Source organism: Scomber scombrus, chromosome 17 (assembly GCF_963691925.1).
Source record: "Scomber scombrus chromosome 17, fScoSco1.1, whole genome shotgun sequence".
NCBI classification, from domain to species: Eukaryota; Metazoa; Chordata; class Actinopteri; order Scombriformes; family Scombridae; genus Scomber; species Scomber scombrus.
The window spans coordinates 21,503,747-21,527,467 of NC_084986.1; the positions used below are offsets into that span (position 1 = coordinate 21,503,747).

Sequence of the window (23,721 nt, forward strand, 5' to 3'; positions counted from 1 at the left end):
TCTTCCCATCTTATTTTTGGAATAAAAGAAAATGTATTTCCGAATTAGTTACTTTCTTCATTTTTGCTTACAACAGCAACAAGAGTAGTAAACATCTTATACAATGTAAAATAGGTTAATGGTCATCAGAGCACTCAACTGAAATTTCAGACTGGAAGGGCCTAAACTGTGTATTTTCAAATTTTCAATTCATCAAACAGACGTCATAAAATCACTGTTTTACGTCAGAGTACCTGCTCTGAAATAAAATGGACACAAATTCTTCTTTCTCTTCTTTTACTCTTAAAGAACCAATAAAGTGCAGTCCACCAGAAAAGGATGTGTCAATGTGAATATAATGTAAGAAGAAGCAGACTTTTTTGTGTCCTTATACTAGTGCATGGAAATGTAAACCCTTGAGTAGTCTGGTAGCGTGGATGGGAAACCACCACTACTTCAGACCAATTCTCCTCTTATTTATTATGCCCTCTGTGGTTTTGGTGACTCCACAACAACTTCACACACCTTCTTCCCTTCGAGTACATTCAAATTCAATAATGGGCATGATTTCCCACCATCTATTAAAAGTTTTCACTCCATTAAAAGCCCATTATTTGTTATTTGTATCTGGATTACCAGGTGGGTGAGGGAAGACCCATCAAAAGTACTGGTGAGATCCCAGTGTTGGATGAAGGCAGTTTCTCCTCTTACCAACTCTGGGTAATCTCAATACAAAAATGGTCAATTAGAAGTCAATGATAAACCAAAGGAAACAACAGTTCAGTATGTGGCAGCAGTTCTGTCTTCTAATTGTAAACCTTCCTCTTGATTTACCTCAGCTTGCTAAGTCTTTTTTATCAGGAGAATGCCTGTTGCACTTGGTATGGTTGTGAAGTTCTGTGCCGTTTTGCACAATCCCATAGAAATTGAATACGAGTTTTTCCCTTCATCAACTGCTGCATCACCAGTCACAATGGCTATATACTCCTTCTGTTTATATCTGTCAATAATGCTTCTGTGGTTTATAAATCACCTCTGAGTTCTAACGCCTCTTGGATCCAGCAGCAGACTCGTTTGGCTGCTGGACATTGATTTGGTCATGGGGATATGGCAATCCTGGAGGTCCAGGAGTTCCGGGTGGGCCAGGCGGCCCAACTGGCCCAGGTTTTCCTTGTGGCCCTTGCGGCCCATACATGCCTTGTTTTCCTGGAGAGCCCTTGCTCCCTTGAGGTCCTGTTGGTCCTGGGCGGCCATCTATTCCAGAGGGGCCCATGTCACCTTTCTGGCCCCTCTCACCACGCGGTCCTGGCTGACCAAGAGATCCCTTGGCTCCTTTTATGCCTACTGCACCTCTGTTGCCAGTGGGGCCTGTTTCACCTGGTACACCTTTAGGTCCAATAAACCCCTTCTCTCCAGCAGATCCACGACCTCCTATGGGGCCTCGGTCACCTTTGCTTCCGGTCAGTCCCATGGGTCCTTTTGAACCAGTTTCCCCACGGTTCCCTTTGGGCCCTGGTCGTCCTGGAACACCTATTGAGAGAATATGGCGTGGTGACATTGCAAAGGAAACTATACAGAGGCATTCAGATTGTATGTATATACCAAAACATCCACTGTACCTTTTAGTATAGTGAGGTTCTTTATGACCTGTGTATGGTGTGTATCTACCAGCTTCATCTCCTCCATCACCATGGACAAGTTCCTGACATCCATATCTAGTCGGACATTCAACAACATGTTCTGCTGTCTCAGCGTGTCGGCCAAGGTGAGGAGTAACAAAACTGTATGGTTCATGTTCTGCAGAAAGTAGACAGGATGAAGGTATGAAGTAAAAGAAGAAATCCACAAGAACACAAACACAAATAACAAGGATGAGACAGTAGGAAAACGTATTAACGTTAATACTAACGTATTAATTTTATCCACTGTCTCGACTCTCTGTCAAAAATGCAAAAAAACACTTTGCCACCAACATGTCACTGCATGATTGAAAAAAATCATATAAAGACTATGGCATAGTCCCACATATGTGGCCAAGAAATCAATTGTTTTTTAAACCAACAAAATTCCGAAGCTGCCAGTTAAGTAAAGAGTGTGTATAATGTTGTATGCAGATGACAAGATATTTGATAAAGTAGAAAGGACTTCAACTTGAACCTATATCTTTTTTTGTGTGAAAAAATGTCGTTTTTGTATGGCTTGTGTAGTTCCAACCTGTAGATCTTCTGTTTGTCTGCTCAGGCGGCCCTGATAGGTTGAGGTTTCGATGTTGATATACTTGTACATGCTTTGGACGTGACTGACGGTGGCGTTGATGCTGGAGGATATCGTGTCGATATCCATCTCGATTGAGTTCAGACGACCATCCAAGGCAGAGAAACGTTCACCTGTCCGATTTTCGTAGTACCTAAAAGGGATAGTTAAATTAGGGTTTCTCCCTGTATCAACATTATTACTTCCAGATACTAGATTCTAGGCTCTAATTACTTATATAATTGTCATTCTTACTTAATTGTGTGTACTATAATCATTGTCAGGATTTACCTTTCATTTGGGCACAAAAACTGGGTAAATCTTTTTTGTATGGTAGGGTTCATTTTAAAGTTAAGGTTAGAATTACACTTAAATTAAGGATAGGATAAATGTACTGTAAGCCCCCAAGGAATTAATGCAAGTCAATACAAATTCATCACCAATATGGGGTGGGACAATTACTGATTACTTGATTAGTTGATCAACAGGAAATTAATTAATTAATTTGTAACTACACGGTTGCCCATAAAGTTGGAATAATTTTGTTGTCAGACACATTCCTCTTTTTATTTTCTATTTATACACATCAGTAATCACCTTTGACCAGGTGCAATGAGATTGATCAATACAATTTTGAGAATATATACACTTTATCTATCAAGAATAAATCACATTTTCACAATCATTTCATGGAAAGAGGTAAAAAATATTTTATTCCAACTTCATGGGCGACCGTGTATTTTGATAATATATTCATCTTTTTAGGAATTTTTCAAGCAAAAATGTTTCATACCATGCACGTATTAGTGTCCATGCATGTGTATTACCTGGAATGGTACTGAAGGTCATGCATGTTCTCTTCATGTTCATCCATGAAAGAGGTTACATTATCAAGTTGCATCTGCAGGTTCATCACCTGAAAACATACACATATGTAGTACTTCTATACTTGTGAGGACCCACTGACATGCTAGTCCCTAACCATCATAAGTAATTCTGACCCTTTCCCCAGTTCTAACCTGAATCTAATAATATTTTTTGAAAAATTGTCCTCACCTTACAAAAACATGTTGTCATTATCAAGGTTCAAATTGGTCCCCAAACTGGTGCACGAGTACAAGATTACACATGACTGTGTTTAAGCTACAGATAGACTTAATATATTTAATTCTCAACCAGCGTGCATAGTTCGCAAAGTTGTGTGTGGGTTGGTTTTTTTAATTTTTTTTATCAGAAGTGTTTCCCTTCTCATGTTATAAAACCTCTTCATAGTACTGATCTAGACAGAAAAATATTGAACTTGCATCCAGATCCTGAACCCAACCTGTTCATGAATTTATAGATCTAAACATACCTGCTGAGTGAGGTCATAGAAAACTTGGTTGGACATGGATATTCTCTGGTGATCTGCTATGATGTTGTTTTGCAGAAAGCGCATGTTTTGCACAGTGTTACTCGTGTTGGATTTCATCACACTCAGAACTTGGGTGTAGTTTTGCCAGTCGTTGGTCAGCTTCTGGAGGACAACAGTTTCCTCATCTGCTTTCCTCTGCAAAGCGTCTATCCACATTGTGCTGGAGAGTAGAGGGAAGCACAAAGGAGATGTGAGGTACAGTGGCTTAATTTACTTACATCCCTGCTTGGTTGTAAAGAGGAAATAAGTTTTTCCTTGTTCATAAATGTGCTACACGTTGCAAAAATAAAAAGGCATCTAACAATTTTATCACCCAATTCAAATTTCTAGTTGTATTTCATAACAGCAAGGATAATAAAATCCATCAGTCATATTCTTTGTTTAAAGTCACAGCTGTGTCTTTTTCAAATGGGAAAACCTGGTTGCTATTTTTACTGTGGTTTGGCAATGTAAACAAAAATGTGCTCATGAGGCTTGTCCCAAAATGGCAATTATGACAGACTCTGGCTTCTTGCCTACTGTCAGCCACTGAAGTTCCCACTTTGTCCACTTCATTAAAAGGTCAGGAACACATGATGTGAATGTAAAAATTAAATCATCTTCAGCTGGTATACTTATCCACCAGATGTGCTGTCTCTGATAATACCTTATGCACTTTTCTAATTAAAGATTTTGGAAATGTAATGCTTTACCTTTAGATTTCTTACATTCTTACAGTTTATTTCTATTATGACATCTCCAAAAGGCATCTTTGCCTTCCAAACAAAATAAATCTGAAGAATAATTATGCTAATATCAGGTTTTCAGTATCAAATACTCATTTCAGAGAGCTATGTTATGTGTTCAAATATCTCTGGCCTTATTCACCTGAGCGCCACTGTGGTGTTAACTTGCTGTGCGGTAGCTTTGATGTCATACTGATCCTCCATCAGAGTTTTCAACTTTTCGTCAGTTTCCTCGATCACGTCCTTCCAGCCCTCCACCTGACCCAGGTATCTAACCAGCGACTGGTTGAGAAGTTTGATTGACATTAGGTGGTTTTGCATGTCGCGAGTCAGTCGGGTGCTGGTGGCTTTTTGAGTGGTCTGGGTCTGAGAGGCCTGGTCCAGGACCTGGGGGATCAAAGAGGAGCCACAGAGTATCCATGTATTTTTTCTATTAATGGAATGATATAAAAAAAAACATTTCACGTGACACTGTTTTCATAAAAAATATGAGTTTCTAACTTAATAGTGATCCATTGTACCTGTTAAAAAAGAAAACATGTCATGTGACACTGTTTTCATAAAAAGTATGATTCATAAATTTTCATATTAGCAGAAGATTTTAAAAATATTTCAACAATAATTTAAGCTTCTCAAATGTGGCTATTTGTTTTACATAATTATAAATTGAGTGACAACAACTTAATTGTGATCCATTGTACCTGTTCCTGTCCCAGTATCATTTTCTGGATGTCTTCAAACTCTCTCTTCAGCCTGCTGATCTCCTCACTGTACAGAGTCGCATCCAGACAGCCTGAACAGTTAGAGGCAGAGCTCAGATCTGAAAGACAGAGAAAGAAAAGAAAGAGAGGAGACATAAGGCTTTGAGGCAGTATTCGAAAAAAAATATATAGATTACTATAAATCTTATACTGCAAAACCTCTGGCTACCATATGTTAGAGAGAGAGAAAAATATATTCTGAATTCCTCTGACATCACACTCCATCATTCAAGAATGTCCTTAAAAACCTGATACATACTTTATGCAGTATGTTTCTAATTGACAAAACAATTTTACAACAAAGTTAATTTAGAAGCTGCTCTGGAACTTTAAAGACAGAGTCAGTGATTCTGGAGAAATATTGTTCAATACACTTTTTATCAAAGTAAATATCTCCTCATGGTCCACTAGATGTCTGTTCTGTGTGTGCTGTGAAAAGAAATCCAGTGTTCATACATAGCCTTGGCTCTATGAATGGGAAACAAAGTGGTTCTGATTGAGCTCCACACCACAATTCCAACCAATCAACAGGTGGTGTTGGTGCTTGTGTACAGGAAAGAGGGAAATCATCAGAGCAGCTGTCTGTATGAGGACATGATAGTCCTGTCTACAGCACCTGTTAAATGGTGGGAGAGAGATGCCGTGGCCAATTCATATCGAAAATGTTTTATAACGTAACAGATACACTTCCATTTTATTAAGTGTATCAATCCACACTGAATCGGAAACCCTTCTTGTTTTTAACCTTCTGAGTCTGTTTCTTTTGCATTTAGTGAAGCGTTCATTTCCATTGCAACTGGCAAAACAACGAAAGGCTGCCAATAAGCACCATTTTGTCAAATTAATATGATAAATCTCAAGGGTCTATGCAGTTTGCTTTTTTTGATGTTGTTGTTTTTGATTATTCTTTGCAGTACCAACAAACAGCTACTTTAGATAAATAAATTAATCAATTTAGTATGTTTCTTACAATTGTCATATATTTAAAGATGATGAAATTCCTCATAACAGTCACACAGTAAATTTTATGTGTTTGTTTGTTTGTTTTGAGTGATTAATTATATTATATTTGCTAAATAAAATCATGCTGACTCAGTATAAAAAAATGATATCCTCTGAATCAAGCAGATATTTTACCCTCTATTCCTTGCTGAACACTGATGATCTTCTTGTGGTAGACAGACTCCTCGTCAGCCAGGTTGTCAACCTTCCTGAACACTGCAGACACAGAAAATATAAAGGTAAGGAAACATATCCTGGAACTAAAAGAAATTGCAAAATTATATTAATATATAAATGCAGAAAAATGCTAAAGTAATTCAAAAACAGCACTGAACACTACCACTAATAGTGGCACTCATTGAGCGAAAATACCAAGAAAGGATGGTTCTGAATATGGAGGAATAGATAAAGAAAGGTTTGACATCTGCAGTTCCTTGCTCTTTACAGGAAATAGGAAGTATTTTAAGGAGTAAAAACAGGACGTTGTAATTTAAACCCTGATAAGAAAACATATAAAGTTTTCATTGGTTAACAAATGGTTTAACCAGCTGGCCAGGTCCTGCCCCCTCCCAACATATTTCTCAAGAGAGCAACAAGGTTGTGAGGGTGAGGTTTTTGTGTGGTTGAGGGTACATTTGTGAATGCAACTTTGTATGGTTTGTATTTGCAGACTTTTTCTGCATCCTAGTTCCTGACTCAGGGGATTAATGTAGGTCTGTTTGCATCTATGAATGTTTCCACATGTGATTTGCACATACCACCTGCTCTGCTGTTTTAGCTCCTGTGACAGTGATGCTGAGCATGACTAATGGCTTATGCAAGATTCTGTGCAATGATGCTAAAAGCATTCAAGTTTTTGAATGAATGAATTCCATAAAATACTTTATAAGAGATTATGTGTTAATTTGCCACTACAGACCATCATAGACACAATAAATATTTGTTTCTTTTTATAAAGGAAAGTGCTACAAAATGCGCTGTAGTTTGTTTTTTTAAAAACAGATTAATTTATTATTTATTATAAAACAGCTGTTCAGCAGGGAATGGAAAATCAAAGGTTACTGGTGTCTGTTTTTCCTTGTGTGCATGCACAGTTGGGAGTTCCAGCCAAGTACAATATGTTTTCTGTTGATACTGAAGTTTTTTAGTGCTTTGGGGTTGCACAGCTGGATTGTGTTTCTGCTTGTATTGTAGTGTTATATTTGTGTCAGCACACATTTGGGTAAGATGAAAGTTAGTAAATGCTGATTTAGTCATTTGGTTGCTCAGTTGTCTTTGTTGGTGGTCAATATACTGAAGGAAAAATTTTCATGTTTATGTTTCTCCCAGAATATACTTTGTGGTATATCTTTTTTCACAGATTGTTGAAATACTCAGCAAAATAAAACCTACATGAAATATTCATAATAGAAAGAATCAGACAACTTGTTTGCAGTTCAAGGTTCTCCTGTCAACAGTTTTACAGACATTTGTTTTATAATGGTGGACATGCAATAGCTATCCTGTCAGCACTCAACCTATCACAGAAAAACAGAACAAATTTAATATTTCAAATTAAACACAAATATTAGACTTAAAATAGCTACCCACAGAAAAGGGGGCATAGATTAGGACATTTTAATGGAGGATGTCTTTGTTTAATGGTCATGAATCAACAAATCGGGGACTGAAGCTAGCTAACGATGTCAGTTAAACTGCAACTGCTACAGAACTGTGTCTGTAACGATTGCTTAAATTGAAGCCAACTGCTGGTGGTAATTTCACTTGTACAGTAGGTCTACATGTTTCCAGCACATATAAAACGTTAATGAAATCCCCACACACAGTTTACAGTACGACTTTAACAAGACTTTATTACCTTTCTGTACATGTATGTGAAGGCAACCCTGTGTGTGTGTGTGTGTGTGTGTGTGTGTGTGTGTGTGTGTGTGTGTGTGTGTGTGTGTGTGTGTGTGTGTGTGTGTGTGTGTGTGTGTGTGTGTGTGTGGGATTTTGCGTCACTCTACCAAGTATCCTCTGAGATATCTGAACGGTTGTAAAAGATTAAGATTTACAGCTTTCAAACCCAATAAAGAGTGATGTTAATGTGAACAGCATCTGTCGGCATGGAGAAGTAGTCAGGTAAAACATGGCACACAGGACCTATTTGATGTACGGGAGTTTAAATGTGCTGTGTTTTATTAAGACACACATGCACACAAAGTGAAGTCTAACATTTTCCCACGACAAGCCTACTTCTCCATTTTCTTAATGCATTATGTCAGCTTTCATCAGTGGGAATATCTGACAAATCACAGGGTCACTGTTGGGAACGACTGCTTTTAAGGGTTGGAATGCCTTCAGAGGTGGAGATCATATCTATGGTCTTTTTGTTTTTGTTTTTTTCATTTTAAACTAATGTGTTTTGCTCAGTTGGTGGTAACAGCTCACTTTTGACTTTACTGCATGCTACATACCAGAGATAAACTAGCCTTGGTTGCCCAATAAGTACCAAGATTGCTAGGTTAAAATCAAACAGCTCACCGAGTGACGCCAGCACTGCAATGGTGATGATGAGAAATGCAACAAATCCATAGAGGACTTTGACAGCCAGCTGGAGTGAGTGGCTCGGCTGGCACTTCACACAGCCACCTCTGGTACGACCTGGACACACAATGAATGGATGGATGCACACAATAAGAAAGTGTTAGTGACTTACTGAACACAGATGCAGATAATTGTTACCAGAGGTTAAAGAAGTATTCACATCATGTACAGTACTTACTGTCAGTTGCAATACCACAATTTAAAAATAATCCATTTTATACTGCATTGAAGGACAATTCTGGTTTGTAATTTCTGTTTGTAATAATTGCACTCGCCAAGATAATGGCTGAGTGTTGGGAATGCAACAAAATTACTTAAAAGAGGGCTAATGGGGCAACATGATCACTTAATTGGACTAATTTGAAAGAGAAAACAAAGGCGTAGGGCAAAACTATTACCAGTACTGTCCGTTGTAAACATCCATCACAGTTTACAGACTGACTCTTTTTTAGATTATGAAATAATATGTGCAATGAGGGATTATTATTTTGCTTTTGAGTGTTATATTGTTAGTTTGTTTACAATCTATCTTGTTAAGTAAAACACAAGTTGTATTAAACTGGAATTATCATTTAAGTACTGCAGTTAGTAAAATGGTTAAAACTGAGAGGGTGGTGGGATGGGGGGGTTAGAACAGGAAAATGAGGGGAGGTACTGCATTATATGTGTGTTCTTAATACCTGCAATATCCTCAATAAAGAAATTAATTTTTTTTTTTTAAACTGAGAGGCTAAATGTGGTGAGACATGGAGCAGATGTGGAATTGACAAATAACAATGTTGTCATTGGCAGATGTACACACACACAAACACACACACACACACACACACACACACTTGTTAAAAAAACAAAGCAGATTCCCATGTTTGTTTTGTTGTTAAGACTTGTGTGGGTGTGCATGTGACCTTCACCTCTGAATGAAGGTATATCCTCCTCCTCGCCAGTGAGATCCTCCTCTGAAATACAAGACGAGGAAGAAAGAGATATTGAAAACATGTTCTACTGTTCACTACTGACCAAGTAACATAGGAGTTTTTAGTGTTGTGTGATCTTCCTTTTAAGGATCATGGAAAAAACTGAAAAACACTATTTTATCATGAACTCAACCAATTTTCCTTGAATCACAGTCCTAGAAGTTGCAGGTTTGTACGTACATTAAAATGAACTCAGTTGAAAGCATAAACAGGCTCATTAAGTGTGTGTAGAGAAAAGGGCAGCAAAGAGCTAAATCAATATTGTGGAAATGTAATCATACATCTTTCCCAAATTCACTTGCAGACTTTGAATTAAATAGACAGATATCATGTGACATACATCATGTATGCTGAATAGAACAGTTTGACTATTACCTTTGAAAAGCCGGTTCTCGTATCCTCCATAGTTGTCTGGAAAAGAAAACAAAGTGACACATAAAGAAGACATTTTCAGAAACAAAGCTGACTTAAACCAATTATTCTGGAGCCACCAACACGTTTTATTAATGCTGTCATAAATCATACAAACCAGCTGCCCCAAAATCCTCCACAGTCTCCCCCTATTGTACTCAGAATGTTCATGCTTAGCATAGCACAACTAAACTGCATGTTTTTGCTCTGCTCAAATATTTTCTCTGAGCTGTTGCACACTCAGGAGAAACAGCCCCATAGTGGTATAAAAAGCATGAGAAGAGTTGTTGGTTTTGTGTGCTAATTCTGGGGGGGAGTATTGTGTCTGTGGAGGCTGTCACCGCATACTCTGGCTAAAGTAAGAAGCATGCAAGCAACCTCCACAGATTATAACCACAGGGACTAATAAACCTCACAAGGCCAGTTTACTATAAAATCCCAGACTTACATTCAGCTTTATGTTTTAATAACTGTATGTAACAGCAATTACATGTGGGCCATATACCGCACGTCACCACCCAAAGTGCTACCCAACCCAACACCAGAGGTGGTGCGGGCGTGGCACTGAATGTCAGGAAACTAAAACACTGAGTGGAGCTGCAGAGGAGGCTGTCATTGAGGGGAAAGAGCTGGAAAAGACACAAACACTCATACACAGGAAAAAGAGAGTTTGGCAGGTCGCTGACTAGCTGAAGAGAGACAGTTGGACACCCTACCATGCTCCGATGTTGATGCAGCCAAAGGAGCTGGCCTTGGAGCAAATAGTTTCAGACTGAGTTGTCAAACTGCTGAAACCCTGCTACATAATATAATGTATGTAGTCACATTATAGACATGTTTGACTTTGTGATGTTTCTGATTGTGGAAATGGAAATGTGCAAAATATGTTGACTGATTCTAGACAGATGTGGTACGTTTTAAAGTAATATTACACCAAAAGCTTATGTACTAATACTCAGCACCTGTAGGCTTAAAATGTGACTCTGAAAGGTTTCTAGAGTTCTCCCTTTTGCATTCAATGGGACATAGTGTTAATGTAGGTATCAGCTGATTGGCATCAACTACTATATTCATGCATCATCATATGTAGCTTGTGACTGTCCACATGTGGCTGATCTAACATGGCAAGAATGACATCAAAACAATAATCAAAACAAGAATACAATACATTCAGCAAGTTATTCATTGTATTAACAACATCAATTGAATTGGACAATGCATGGCCCTAATAATCATTCAGTTAATAAAACTCATTAAAAACTCTGTACATCACAGATCAGTATATCAACATAACTTCACAGTCCCCTTAGCAAATTATATACAAGTCTGGGTCTGTGCATAATAATTCAAATCAATAAGCTACATTAAAGCAAACCAAGAAAACATTATTTAGAAAGATAACCTATCAGACATAGTATGCTACTATAAATAAGTCAATTCATATGTGCTAGCTTGAGACCTCCCAAGCTACTCATGATAATAAGACTTCTCGTCAATCTATTCCGTAGATTTACTGCCATGTACTGTATATAAAAGTTTCCTTTCCCAAGTTACTCTTAAACCTGGGAACAACAAAGTCAGTGGGACTTCCCCTATAGTGGTTATAACTGTTAATATCCCTCATCTGGATGAAAACATGTTTTACATATTGAGGGACAACACCATGCACAATGTTATGTACCATGTACAACTTGATCTGAGGGACTCTTTCTTGTACTTTCTTCTATCCAAGGCTCTCGAGGTGAGAAGGGTAGAGGTGAGTTTCAGAATAACCCTAAACTTGTTTTGAGAAGTCTGAAGTCTGTTTTTATGGTATGAAGTTAGGCTGACAGCACGCATAGTCAAAATAAGGCTGGACAAGAGCTCCTGCCATGGTGACCACTGCTTTCCTCTCCCAAAATGTTAAAATTCTGGCTAAGAAACATGTTGGGTCTAACCAGATGACCACATGTTTAAAGACTCTAACAAAGAGAGTCCTTAAGAAACTCAACTTCCCGCAGTTATTGGTTGTTTGCACCCAGGTGTGAACTTCACCCATCGACCAAGGACAACAAAACAAGAGCTCCCCCTCTGCTCTCTCTCATTCTCCATCCATCCATCCAGCAACTGCTGTTTTCTCCATTCCTGCTGCTGAGAGTAGCAGGAAACGCTCCTCTTTCTCCAGTGAACACCTTACCTCCATTCATTGACTGAGAGAAGCAAATGGCAGTGCAAATACCATAATGGAATAGGTGGTAACACATACAAGAGTAGCACTGAGAAGGAAGTTTAAGATTTTAATATTAAGCTTTCCACAAGTGAATTTAAAGTTTTGAGAGACCAAAGCAACACGCTTGGCCTGCAAAAGCAATGATGAGGTGAATGCTTATGTGAGGTAGCAGTGGAACAGCTGAGGTCAGGTCTGGGCGGACACTGAGGCTGATATAATGATGTAGGGAGGAGAGAGGAGGGAGAAGAAAAACCAAAGGAGAGGTGGAGGCGACCATATCCAAAGAAAGAAAAACACAGACCTCACCTGCACAAACTGGAGTGTTGGTTTGCTCATATGTTGAGCCAGAAGTGGTCGTTTATTAGAATTATTAGAACATTAACCAGCTGGCTCTCAGACTACAAGGAGCACATTATTGCATTTGACTATGATGTAAGTTTATTTCTTTCATCTGCCACCATAAAAATTTGGTTTTATAGGTACAAAACCTGCTTGGTTATGGTTAGGAAGATTGTGGGCATGAAAGAGAAACCAACATTTATTGTTGGTTGTATACAGTGGCCTGCTGTATTGCTCTTGGCCTGAAAGCTGCTCAAATCTATTTTAGATTATCCAACAGATCAAATGACTATGTATAATGTGAATAGGGTCACTCACAGCGGTGCACACAGAGGATTATCACTCAACTTTGTGGTTCCCCAACAACTCTACCTATTTCCAGCAGAGCTATTTTCTGCAAAAAAAAAGCTGACCAATCCAACTGTATGCAATGTGGCCAACACAATAGGGCAAAAAGAAAATATTGGTGACAAGCTTGTGGAGCATGTAGAAGCTAAAACTCCAAATATGTGTTCCCTCTGGAATAGAAGGAGGCCAAAACAATGTCAAAAGGAGACATATGTTTGGTCTTACATTTGTAAGGGTGACACAAACTGACTTAAATGCAAATGTTGCTCTATACCTGCTTGATGTGTAAATGGGAAACTGCTTGTTAACATGTTCACCACAACAACTTAATAAGATGATTCTAGTGTGCTCCACTGCTACTGAAGGCCAATTAAATATATTGGAACACACACACAATTATTCACCATTTTTAAAAGGGAACAAGTATCCATTTTGTGTCAACTTCCCAAAAACAGTATTTTCTTGTAAACCCATGACTTCAATTTGAAAGCTGTAGTAGTAGAGTTGTATAAGAGTATAGTAGGGGTTCTAAAATCATGGACCATCATTATTCTCAGTTTCAGTGGAGTGTTTTCATAATGATCCAATTATGTTTCACACACCACCCCACCCTGATTAAGATACATTTTTGGTGGAAAAACAAAATTCTTAACATTTTTTGGACTTCTGAAGCATGAAAATGGTCAGATTTGAGGTTTGAGTGTCAGCACATTATATACTATTGGAAACTGAAATCCAAAATATTACAATCCGTATCAACACTCAAGTATCTGTCTGCTCATTGGTTCCACCCATTGATTAATTGTCCTGATCATCCATCTCCTTCTCTTCTAGCCTGTTTCATCTCCCTCTCTGTTTTTCTCTGCTCTTGTTTGTTTCTCTTTTCTTTTCTCATGGTTTCCTTGCTCTCTGTGGAAAAACCCTCATGTCTGTCTCGTTAGTGAGGAAGCCGACCTGTCCAACACACACAGAGCAGAACTGAGCTGACAGCAGCACAACACAGCACAGTCGTACCAGGTCACACACAGTTCTGTAAGTAGTCAGGTCATGACACAGACACTGTGGAACAACTAAAAAGTGTGAATCAGTAGACAAACAGTTTCTTTGTTATATTTAAATGTTGATATAAGTGCTTGGCAATCAAGTGAATCATACTTCAACAACCTCATTGGTCAACAAATTGGTACAGCGCAGGATTTTATCCCCAGTTTAAACAACCATCTGCATTAATCCTACATGAGCTGTTTAAAAGATAATAAAACTTAGTTTTCTGTAAAAGGGTGGGATCAAATAACTCCTCCTCAGTCTTAAAGGTTTGGATTTCTCTGTTCAGCTTTCTCTAAACAAACAGGCAGAAAAGCCCTTCTAGGTGTGACATCTCTCAGGTGTGTTAATATCAATCATTAATCATTATTTATCATTTCCAATCTGAGGGTCAGGACCAAGAAGTATTCACTTACCTTACCTATCTTTCAAGGTTGATGATACAGTGCGCACAACAAACTTTGCACCTTAGTGAGCCTTTAAAAGCTACTGTATGAAATGGTTTAAACAGCAGGCTACAATGTTCCTACACAAGACAATTAGCTCAGCCTTAAAAGACAACATTATCTTCTTAAACTTCCATGTAGGAGTTTTCTGAGTTTTCTATAAATGTCAGTGTGATTTCCCAGTTATTATTCTCTGTGCTACTGTACGTGTTCCTCAGGTCCAGATGCTGTACAGTGGCTAACCACTTTTGAAAATAGCAAGGCTAGCAGCAACTTAAAACAGTGCACGTACAGGACATGAGGAATATGCATTACAGGCCACTTTACAGAGCTTTTAAAACATATTTCTGATGGTTTCTAACCAGTTTCGTTAGAATATTATGTGCAGGTGAATTTGGATATCATAAAGTTATCCACACAGTTATGGGTGAGTGAAAGCACAGCTTGAAGATAAACATTCTAAAATTCAAACTCATATTTTCAGATAGTCTTCATCCACATGGAGTCAATCAACCATTGAACCTTTGGTGTTTGTGAGCACGGTGCCAGGCCTGTTCTTGAGTCAGCAAACCATCAGTGCCACTCCGTGTTTGTGGTTCCTCAGTGGTGGTTCTTCTCAGGGGGCTTTGGACTTTCCAAACCCATTCCCCACCCTCCTCCCCCCTTCATTCCTCCTCTGGACTTTGCTTTTGCCAGGTTTTGCAAAATATTATCCTTGGTGAGTAGCATACCCTGAGTGTCCTCTAACTTCACCACATCACTACATGATGTGATTTAACATGCAAATAGAGATCTACTCCACATGAAGCTGCATAGATACAACAGCGTGTACTTTTTGATTGGTCACAAGATGGGCTCTGCTCCATATCAGAGGGGAGGTCTTGACCGTGACTCGTAAAGCCAAATGAATCTCTTTCCAAACCTCTGCTGACATCCAAGTCATTTAGGTGCCCTGTGACTGGAATGTGTGGTCTCCTCACAAAACTATAAACGCCTGGTATGTGTTGCTGCAGATTGCAAAACTGAAGTTATAGTCGAGCCATTACAAGAGAATGTTCTTTTATTGTGGTTCAGCACTGAAACTGGAGATTTTTACAGTCACAAAGCCATAAACGCATCATGTTTTCTCAGGACTAAATTGCTTGGGACAGCAAGGCTGAGACAGAGCTGGTTATGTTTATGGGGTTGTGAGGCCAAAGGGTGTGTACAATATTCTAGGTCCTGATGCTTTAATTGAGGGCTGCTCAGCTTGTGTCACTTGCTTTCAAATTTTAGATGATCACCATGTCTGAGGAAAGTCCCACAGAGAGATGATATAAGAATAGGAAAAAGCTTGACACCTGAATTAAGAATATGGACACCTAGTTATTCTGCAAGACTGGGAAAAGTATTCGTAAATTCTTTTGTAAATCCTTCCTAATGATGTAGTTAGCTAGTTTTAAGATACTGATTTACTAATATTGCACCATTAAAACCTAAGACTAATCCTTTGTAAATGTAGGTATGACTTTGTTTATATCTGCACACCTGGAGAAATATGTTGTGAAATATGTTGAGAAATATGTGTCTTTTAATTAATTTACAGTGACAGTTCAATATTGAGCTAACTGTTGTCATTTGGTCATTAAGTCTTATGTTAGCAGCATAAAGTTTGTAATTGGAGTTTTAGCATTTTTTTTAATTTTTTTTGGTGAAATTTAAAGTTTCAGGTCAGACATTACGAACATATTCCATATGGCTTTGTTTACTCTTTGGTCTTAACTGGTTCAATATTAGCAAGTTAATGTTAGTTATGTCAACAACAACAACAATTATACCTGACAGGTAGTAGCTGTTAATATTTAGTAACAACCAGTTTCAATTGAAAGATGTTAAATCTCCACTTAGTAAACCCTCATGTTAGCCAGTTGCACCAGCTAGCTGTGCAGTTCAAAGATATATTTTTCTGAAACAGTTCCGCAGAAATTGTTTTGAAACAAACAAAATCTGCTTTCCCTTTTCTTCTTTGCCCAATTTTTTCTTTCTGTTTTGCCAACTATACACCTGTCTCTCATCTTCCCAATTCCCCCTGTGAGCGCCGGCACTGGTAGGAATGTATGAGGCAGCATGTTTTATTCTGATCAGGCTGGTTGGACTCATTCTCTGCAAGACTGGAAACCACATTAACAGACCTCCTGTACTGTATGGCTGAGAAGTAAACTGTATATGTTTTTGGAGTTAATTTGCTGTATCGCCTCGTGGCTCAAGCCAGCTTCACTCCCCCAGACCTTTCAAGAGAAAAGACAACATGCTGATTTAGGTTGGAGTTTACTGTGATTTCCCTTCATTCGTAATGTAACACTGGTGAAATCCAAACACAGTAATCAATGTGAAACATGGTACAAATCCAGATTTTCCATCAGTGATTAGAAACCATATCAGGCTACTGAAATACAATTACATCACAAAGTAAATGTTTCACTACTTTTGTCACTAATTGTAATAATACACTAAATTGAGTTGCTAGCTTCTGTAAATGTAATGGTCTGTTTTTTGTGTTGATTTGTTTTGCACTTTTTCATTACTCACTTTTGCAAAGAGCAAGATGAGAAGATTGATATCATTTTGTGTACTAAGAATGAAGCTACTGCAAGGAGACGCATAGCTTAGCATTAAGATTGGATGCAGGGAGAAACATCGAGGCTGGTGTTGTTCAAAAGGAAAAAAGCATTATATCTTGTTTATTTAATCCATACAAAAATCAGAAAGTAAACTTCTCAGTAACAGCATTTCAGTTTGTGAATGGGTTAAATGAAGAATAGATTAAATGGAGTCAAATTCTGAACTTTGGTGAGAGCCAGGCTTCCCTTTGCTCAGTCTTTATACTAGGCTTAATTAAGCTAGTCATGTGCTAGTCCCACATTTAGTGTACCAAACTTGACATTGATCATGGTATCTAACTGTATAACTCTTGGGACAGGGAGTGAATAAGCACATTGCACAGATTGTTGAATTATTAGGCTCCTTTAAACACACTTCCAGCACATCCAAAATCATGTTTATTTAGACTAAAATTAAGTAAACTGCAGCACTTTGTAAGTAGGGCACACAGTTTTGATGTAAATAAAATGATCATTTAGATCTTTTTTGGCCACTGCTTCTGTTGACATAATTCATGATCCAAAGACAGCCTGGGTTAAGGGGCCAGAATATTCCATCAGAACTGCTTTTTGGGTAGTCGAATAGCTTCAGAAACCCCCTCTCCTTGACACCTTTTTCACATTGGACTAGAAGAGGTTGTGTAGGGCCGGAACGGACTATTCCACATTCACACCCACACGCTTCAGTGATTGGCCAGTTTCTCTCTCTTGGCCTCCTTTTCACACAACTATTTATTTCACTTTTCATCTGTAGAATAGAGAGCAACACAATGAGTACCTTTCCAATGAGCCTGTCCCCCATAATAAATGATATCACATCTGCCATTTCTCTGTGGTGGCTGGTTTCTCACTCTGCCTTCAAGTGTGACCTTTCAGAACTGTAAACAATTTCAGTTTCTGACATGGTTGGACAACACATCATATGAACTACTTCTGATCAACCATAAACTGACCCTTGTAGGATTAGGCGTAGTTATAAGTACCACTGGATGGTAGAATTAAGCATTATCCCCACTCATCAGCATTATTTTTGGTAAATTTACTATCATATCAGTATGAACAGAGATACACAATGCTTTTCTCAGAAAACTCCTCTAATTTGGAAGAAACAGTAGATAAAAACACAACATGAGCAGTGATATTCACTAACACATTACGATGGCCACAGTAAGAAGTGCCACCTAAGTGCCAGGGGGTTATCGAAACAAAATCAAAGATCAAAATCTTGATGAAATCACATAGATGCCATAGTGTCTGCAGGAAAAGCAGCAGTTTAACACCACACCTATGAATGCAGGGCAGTTTACAATAAAAACAAAGATGTAAATCAATCCATCCTATTCCAATTACCGTTGGTAATAAATACATCATGTCATTCTTAACATCTTTTCAAGCTGTTATCCCAAATGTGGGATTTCTTCCTCCTCCCTCTCATTCCCTCTCTGTTATCCCCCCCCCCCCCCCCCCATCTCTGTCAACCTTTCACTCCACATACCTCTGCACACACATACAGTAAGCCCAGAAACCATGTAAGAGCTCCTGCCCCTCTTCAAAGTCACCGACAGCTCTCGTTTCATGCCATGTTATGAGAACGTTCAAATTCAAATGTTATGTTTTCACTCTCCCTCTTTTAACGGGGGATTGGCAGGGCGAGAGAACATTTTATGTTTTATTAAACGGGCTGTGGTGTCCACACATAGATACACATGCACACACATTGACATACACAGACACACATATATAGAGATTTAAAAGCTGACTGATCAAAGTCTCACATCCAAGAATAACAAACCAACGCTTTCTCAGGATCCACGCTGCCAAGTTTTGGAGCAGAACGCAGATGAGAAGCATATGTGGTTTCTGGTACCCTGTGCAGGTGCCTGACTGCATGCCACCATGACAGATACTGTTCCTGTAAACATTCTTCAATTGTTTTTGAGGTTTTGGTGAGAAGGAAGATGCAGTAGGAAATGTGCTGGTGCTACGAATGAAATAACATTGAAAAAAGAGAAACTCACTTTACCTTTCATGATTCCTTGCTCAAGTATTCTGTATAAACAACTTGTCCAGTTTGCTGATGCTCAGCTTGATTGTTGCAGTAATGATGGTGGTGATGTTGCAGTCTTCTTCACCTTTTCCCCCCCAGTAATAGCTAAAGTAGTCAGCAATTTCACTTTGAGGTGCCAGCATTCATTTCCCAGTTGTCTGCAAATCTCCAAAGTGAAAAGAAAGCCAAAAAGTCCCAAAATGTCTTAGTTCCACAGATCTGAAAGGCAAAGGAAGAGAGAGGACCAGCACCTCAGCTCAGCTCACGAATGCAGGATCCAGCTGCATTTGTTACCAGCCTATATGAGCAAAAGATGCACGTCTGCAACTTCAGAAGACAGAATGATTTCTAGATTAATTAAAATCTTCTTGTGCTGAAAACTACTCAAAGTTTGTAACCTGTGTTTGTGTCTGCCTGCAGCTCTCTGGCATCATCCCACTCCTTTCCATAGCCTGAGGAAAATAAACCTCCTCAGACGGAAACCATGTCCAACTCTAGAGAAGGGAGGGAGTGAGAGAGAAATGGAGCAGGGAGGGATGAAGAAAAGGAAGAAGGGTGGTAAGAAAGAAAGTGAGAGAGAGAGGGGTGGGGGGGGGGGGAGAGAAAGATGGGAGGGGAACAAAGAAACTGGAAAATGAGGGAGGGACTGGGAAAGGGACAGGATGAGGGAAAAAAACAAGAAAAGGGAGGGGTAGAGAGAGGGAGGGAAGGTCCATGTGTTTTGTTGAGAGTCAGTTTTTTGGCCGAGGCTAATTGCTAACAAATGTTTTAACATCGTGGAGTGAGCACCTTGAATATCTGTGGCCTTGGCCTGCGAGACAGGAAATAGTTTTCTGTGAACACACACCTACACACAAACACACACAGACACATGTCAAAGCTATAATCCCTAGCTGGCACCAGTTTGCACTCTCCTCAGTTTGCTCCCGCTAACCTCGACTACCAGTGTCTCAGACTTACAGCAGGTGTAACTCTTGCACCAACACACGCATCCGGCCGTCCAGCTGACGAAGCAGTTCCAGCAGCTGTCTGGCATTGTGGATTTTCAGCTCCTATATTTCCTCTCCTGCACTCGCTGTGACACCTGGATATGGTTATGATGTACTAAATAAGACATATTTCATAATATGAGTAAAAGATTAAAAATGGAGGAGGAGTTTTAAATAAAATTGTATGTTGAGATCTATACTGTATATGTATGTACATGTGTTGGCAAGTAGATGTAAAAGTATATATATGGACATGCATGTACATGTGCAATGTGACCACATACATGTGTTTGTGGGTAGGCTTTAAAAACAGACTATTTCTCCAGTTAAACTACTTCATATTTTCAGTGAAGTATAAAGTGTTGCATTCTTTCTTTAAGCTTATTCTTGTAAAATAATGATGTTTCAGTATTTATTGTTTCGGTGTATCAAAAGTATACTTGTGCTTAAAATGTGCATGTTGTTAGGAACAATGATAACTTTATCATTTCTTCTGTCATTTGTTTGAAAATTTCTCATTTATAACTAATTTACTTCATATGAAACAGATCATCGAGTTGAGAAAGCAGTCTCACCACATGGCCAATAGATCCTTTTTCACAGCAGACATGTTGAGTTGACAAAGCAGGAAAAGCACAGATGTAAATAATAACATTAACGATGGCTCCTTTCCATTAATTGTTCCAGTAAGCCATGCCAGTGAATGAGCATGCACAATAATACATGTCAAAAGTTAGCCGGTCTATTGATTGGTGGATCTGGATCTTTTGATGTGATGGCCAAGAGTCATGAAATTTTAGATTCTCACATTTTTATTTTTCCAGGCTCTTTAAAAATGTATCTTCCAGGTTGGCTCACAAGCTGGAGTTCAGAGATCATTTCTGACGTAGGAAACAGCAGTTATGAAAACAAGGTCGATTCTGTCACAAAGATTCTCTCTGTCCTCTTGTTATTGTTCAGTCTGGCCCTCTGTCCCAGTGTCCAGCTGCTGCCAATCTGGCTTGTTCCAGACCCGCCCACCAGACGCCCCCAGACCCTCCACCTATCCCAGTCATCTGATGCTGCTCACATGCTCCTTCTTTACAAACCATCCCAATCTGATGTTCATTATCCTAATATCCATACTAGCATACACACCTGCCCAGATTCATTCACCCCTTGTTAGATTGTCAATGTTGCTGTATTTGCTTTATCTACAGTAAAAACCCACAATACCACTTTCTAATAAGGATACTTCACAAGGCTTTATATGCTATAATGTCTGGCTTTATAAATGGTTAATGAATCATAAATCAAATTATGGAATAGTGATAGAACATAATAAACAACAACAAGGAAAATAAGGATTAATGAACGTTTAATGAGTTTATCCCCTTGAGCCTAAAGCTGGAGGACTATACACAACGGTCAAAGAGATTTTTCTCACAAATGAATCATTTCAGGTCTATAAAACATTAGCATATGTTTCATTAATAACTGCTGAGTCTCCTCATACAGTAAACCCCACATGTAGTACATTTTCAAGTGGTACAAAAGGTCCTTTCTTCCTCAGGCAAATGGCTAACATGATGAAGTAAAATCAGCACATAGGCACAACTTTATAAATACATCATGCTGACATCATGGTCAACCAATCAAGATAAACTATATCAATAAACACTTTAAAGTACCAAAAGTCCTAATATCCCTCAGGACATTATTTGCAGTGATTACTTGTATCAGGACATTTCAGAGCTGCCAAATTGTTTTGTATTGCATCACCATAGCAACCGTAACCAAGCGTGAATAAGGCCCTTTTCATTTCTTTCATTAGAAAAGTAAAGGTAATTGCTGCTCTGGAAGCTACAATATATAGGATCCAGGAGTTCATTTGGTGCTTTTAATGACAAATGTGACTCAGCTGGTCTTTGATCAAGAAGCCACCGGCCTTTGATTACAATGTAATTCATAATCAACATAGTTCATGCATATTTAAGCCCATTCTCACGCATCCATTTGGCTCAACACACACTCACAGAAAACTAAATTCCCCAGAATTGATACCAGAGTCCTCCAAATGTTTGAAGTCCATGTGTATGTGTGTATGTTAGTGTATGTCAGCCGCGGGTCATTCAGTACCATCAATGGGACCAATTAGGGTTAGTTTGGAATTTTTGAGGTAAGGTTGTATGAGGTAGTTATCCATAGTCAGTGTATTACCTACAGTAGCTGACAGTCGACACACCTCCAGTTTGGAGAGTGTGTATCTGTATATGTGTGTGTGTGTGTGTGTGTGTGTGTGTGTGTGTGTGTGTGTGTGTGTGTGTGTGTGTGTGTGTGTGTGTGTGTGTGTGTGTGTGTGTGTGTGTGTGCGTGTGTGTGTGTGTGTGTAGCGGATATTCCTCATGTTGTGGAATCAGACCGAATTCTCAAGAACTTAACAACCTTTACTCTTTCTAAACTTTTACCAAATCATTTAAATTTGAGTTCCTCTGCTACGTTCCTTTGTGTAAAGAAGATAACTTTCTTATAACTTTTTCGCAGAAAACCTAAATCCCTAAAATGGTGACCATGACTCAACTATATCAATGGCTTTCTGTTAACTCAGCTGCCGTATTGCTCCGTCATCAGCAAAGAAAGATCATCCTATTGATATATCTACTGATTCATATATGCCATTTATCATAATCAAAACTAAAATTGGACTAATCACACTCTCCTGAGGTATCCCATTACCTACAGTCAGACCTACTGTCACATTCTGAGTATAATTTCTATTCATTCTTACTTCTTAGTTTTTTAAGTTTAATTAATACACCTGATTTTCACAATAGATCTTAAGCTTTCTCCACATCAGACTGAGAGTCATTCACCAGCAGCTGTCCATCATTAACTCGTTAGGCTCTGATTGGTCGGGGCTGGTCTTTGGCAACATTTATAACCCTTCACATTTGACAGTTTCTTTACTCTTGGCCTTCAACATGATGACTGCTCGGTTCTTCTCATGGTAAGTAGCTGTTGTTTCAACAAGTCTCCTGAATGTTTGAGAAGTATTTGTTGATGTGTCTTTTTAAACCTATCACAGGGCTTCCCTCTTTGCTTTGCTGATTGTGGATATATGCTGCCTCCCTGTTAAGAAAGGTAAGCTATTGCTATACACTAAAGGAAAATGTTGCATGTTTTCAGTTGAGCTCTCTCCTAATTTGTGTTCTTTTGTACCCAGGCTTTAATCCCAGTGCCTCCCACACCAACAATGCTGCTGCCACTAATTCTAGGGTTCAGAGAGAACCAGCAGCACATTTAAGCTCTAGTTCCTCTTCTTCTGGGCCTGCTCTGTTTGGACACTGGGGTCATTCTTATCCAGACACTGACAGTTCAGCACATTCAGGATTTGGAGCTGGAGCTGCACTTCAACCTTACTCAGGAGCTGGAGCTGGAGCTGCACCTTACGCAGGAGCTGGAGCTGCACCTTACTCAGGAGCTGGAGCTGCACTTCAACCTAATTTAAGAGGTAAATCTTGTGTTAAATCTCCAACAAACTGATCTGTGATAGGAAACTGCTGCTCATCCTACTGC

The 23,721-nt window shown here is 38.9% G+C and overlaps 1 protein-coding gene across 1 annotated transcript; it reads right to left on the bottom strand.

Annotated features, from left to right (window-relative positions):
- Positions 1-778: 778 nt before the first annotated feature.
- On the bottom strand, positions 779-19,303 carry LOC133997677 (scavenger receptor class A member 3-like). Its single transcript, XM_062437358.1, has 12 exons — positions 19,154-19,303; positions 10,070-10,105; positions 9,632-9,676; positions 8,658-8,777; positions 6,270-6,350; positions 5,073-5,191; positions 4,514-4,758; positions 3,587-3,806; positions 3,060-3,148; positions 2,194-2,386; positions 1,599-1,776; positions 779-1,509 (listed from the first exon to the last, which is right to left on the bottom strand). The coding sequence occupies exons 1-12, from the start codon at positions 19,158-19,160 to the stop codon at positions 1,022-1,024; spliced, it is 1,821 nt and encodes a 606-aa protein (XP_062293342.1). The 5' UTR covers positions 19,161-19,303; the 3' UTR covers positions 779-1,021.
- Positions 19,304-23,721: the final 4,418 nt, after the last annotated feature.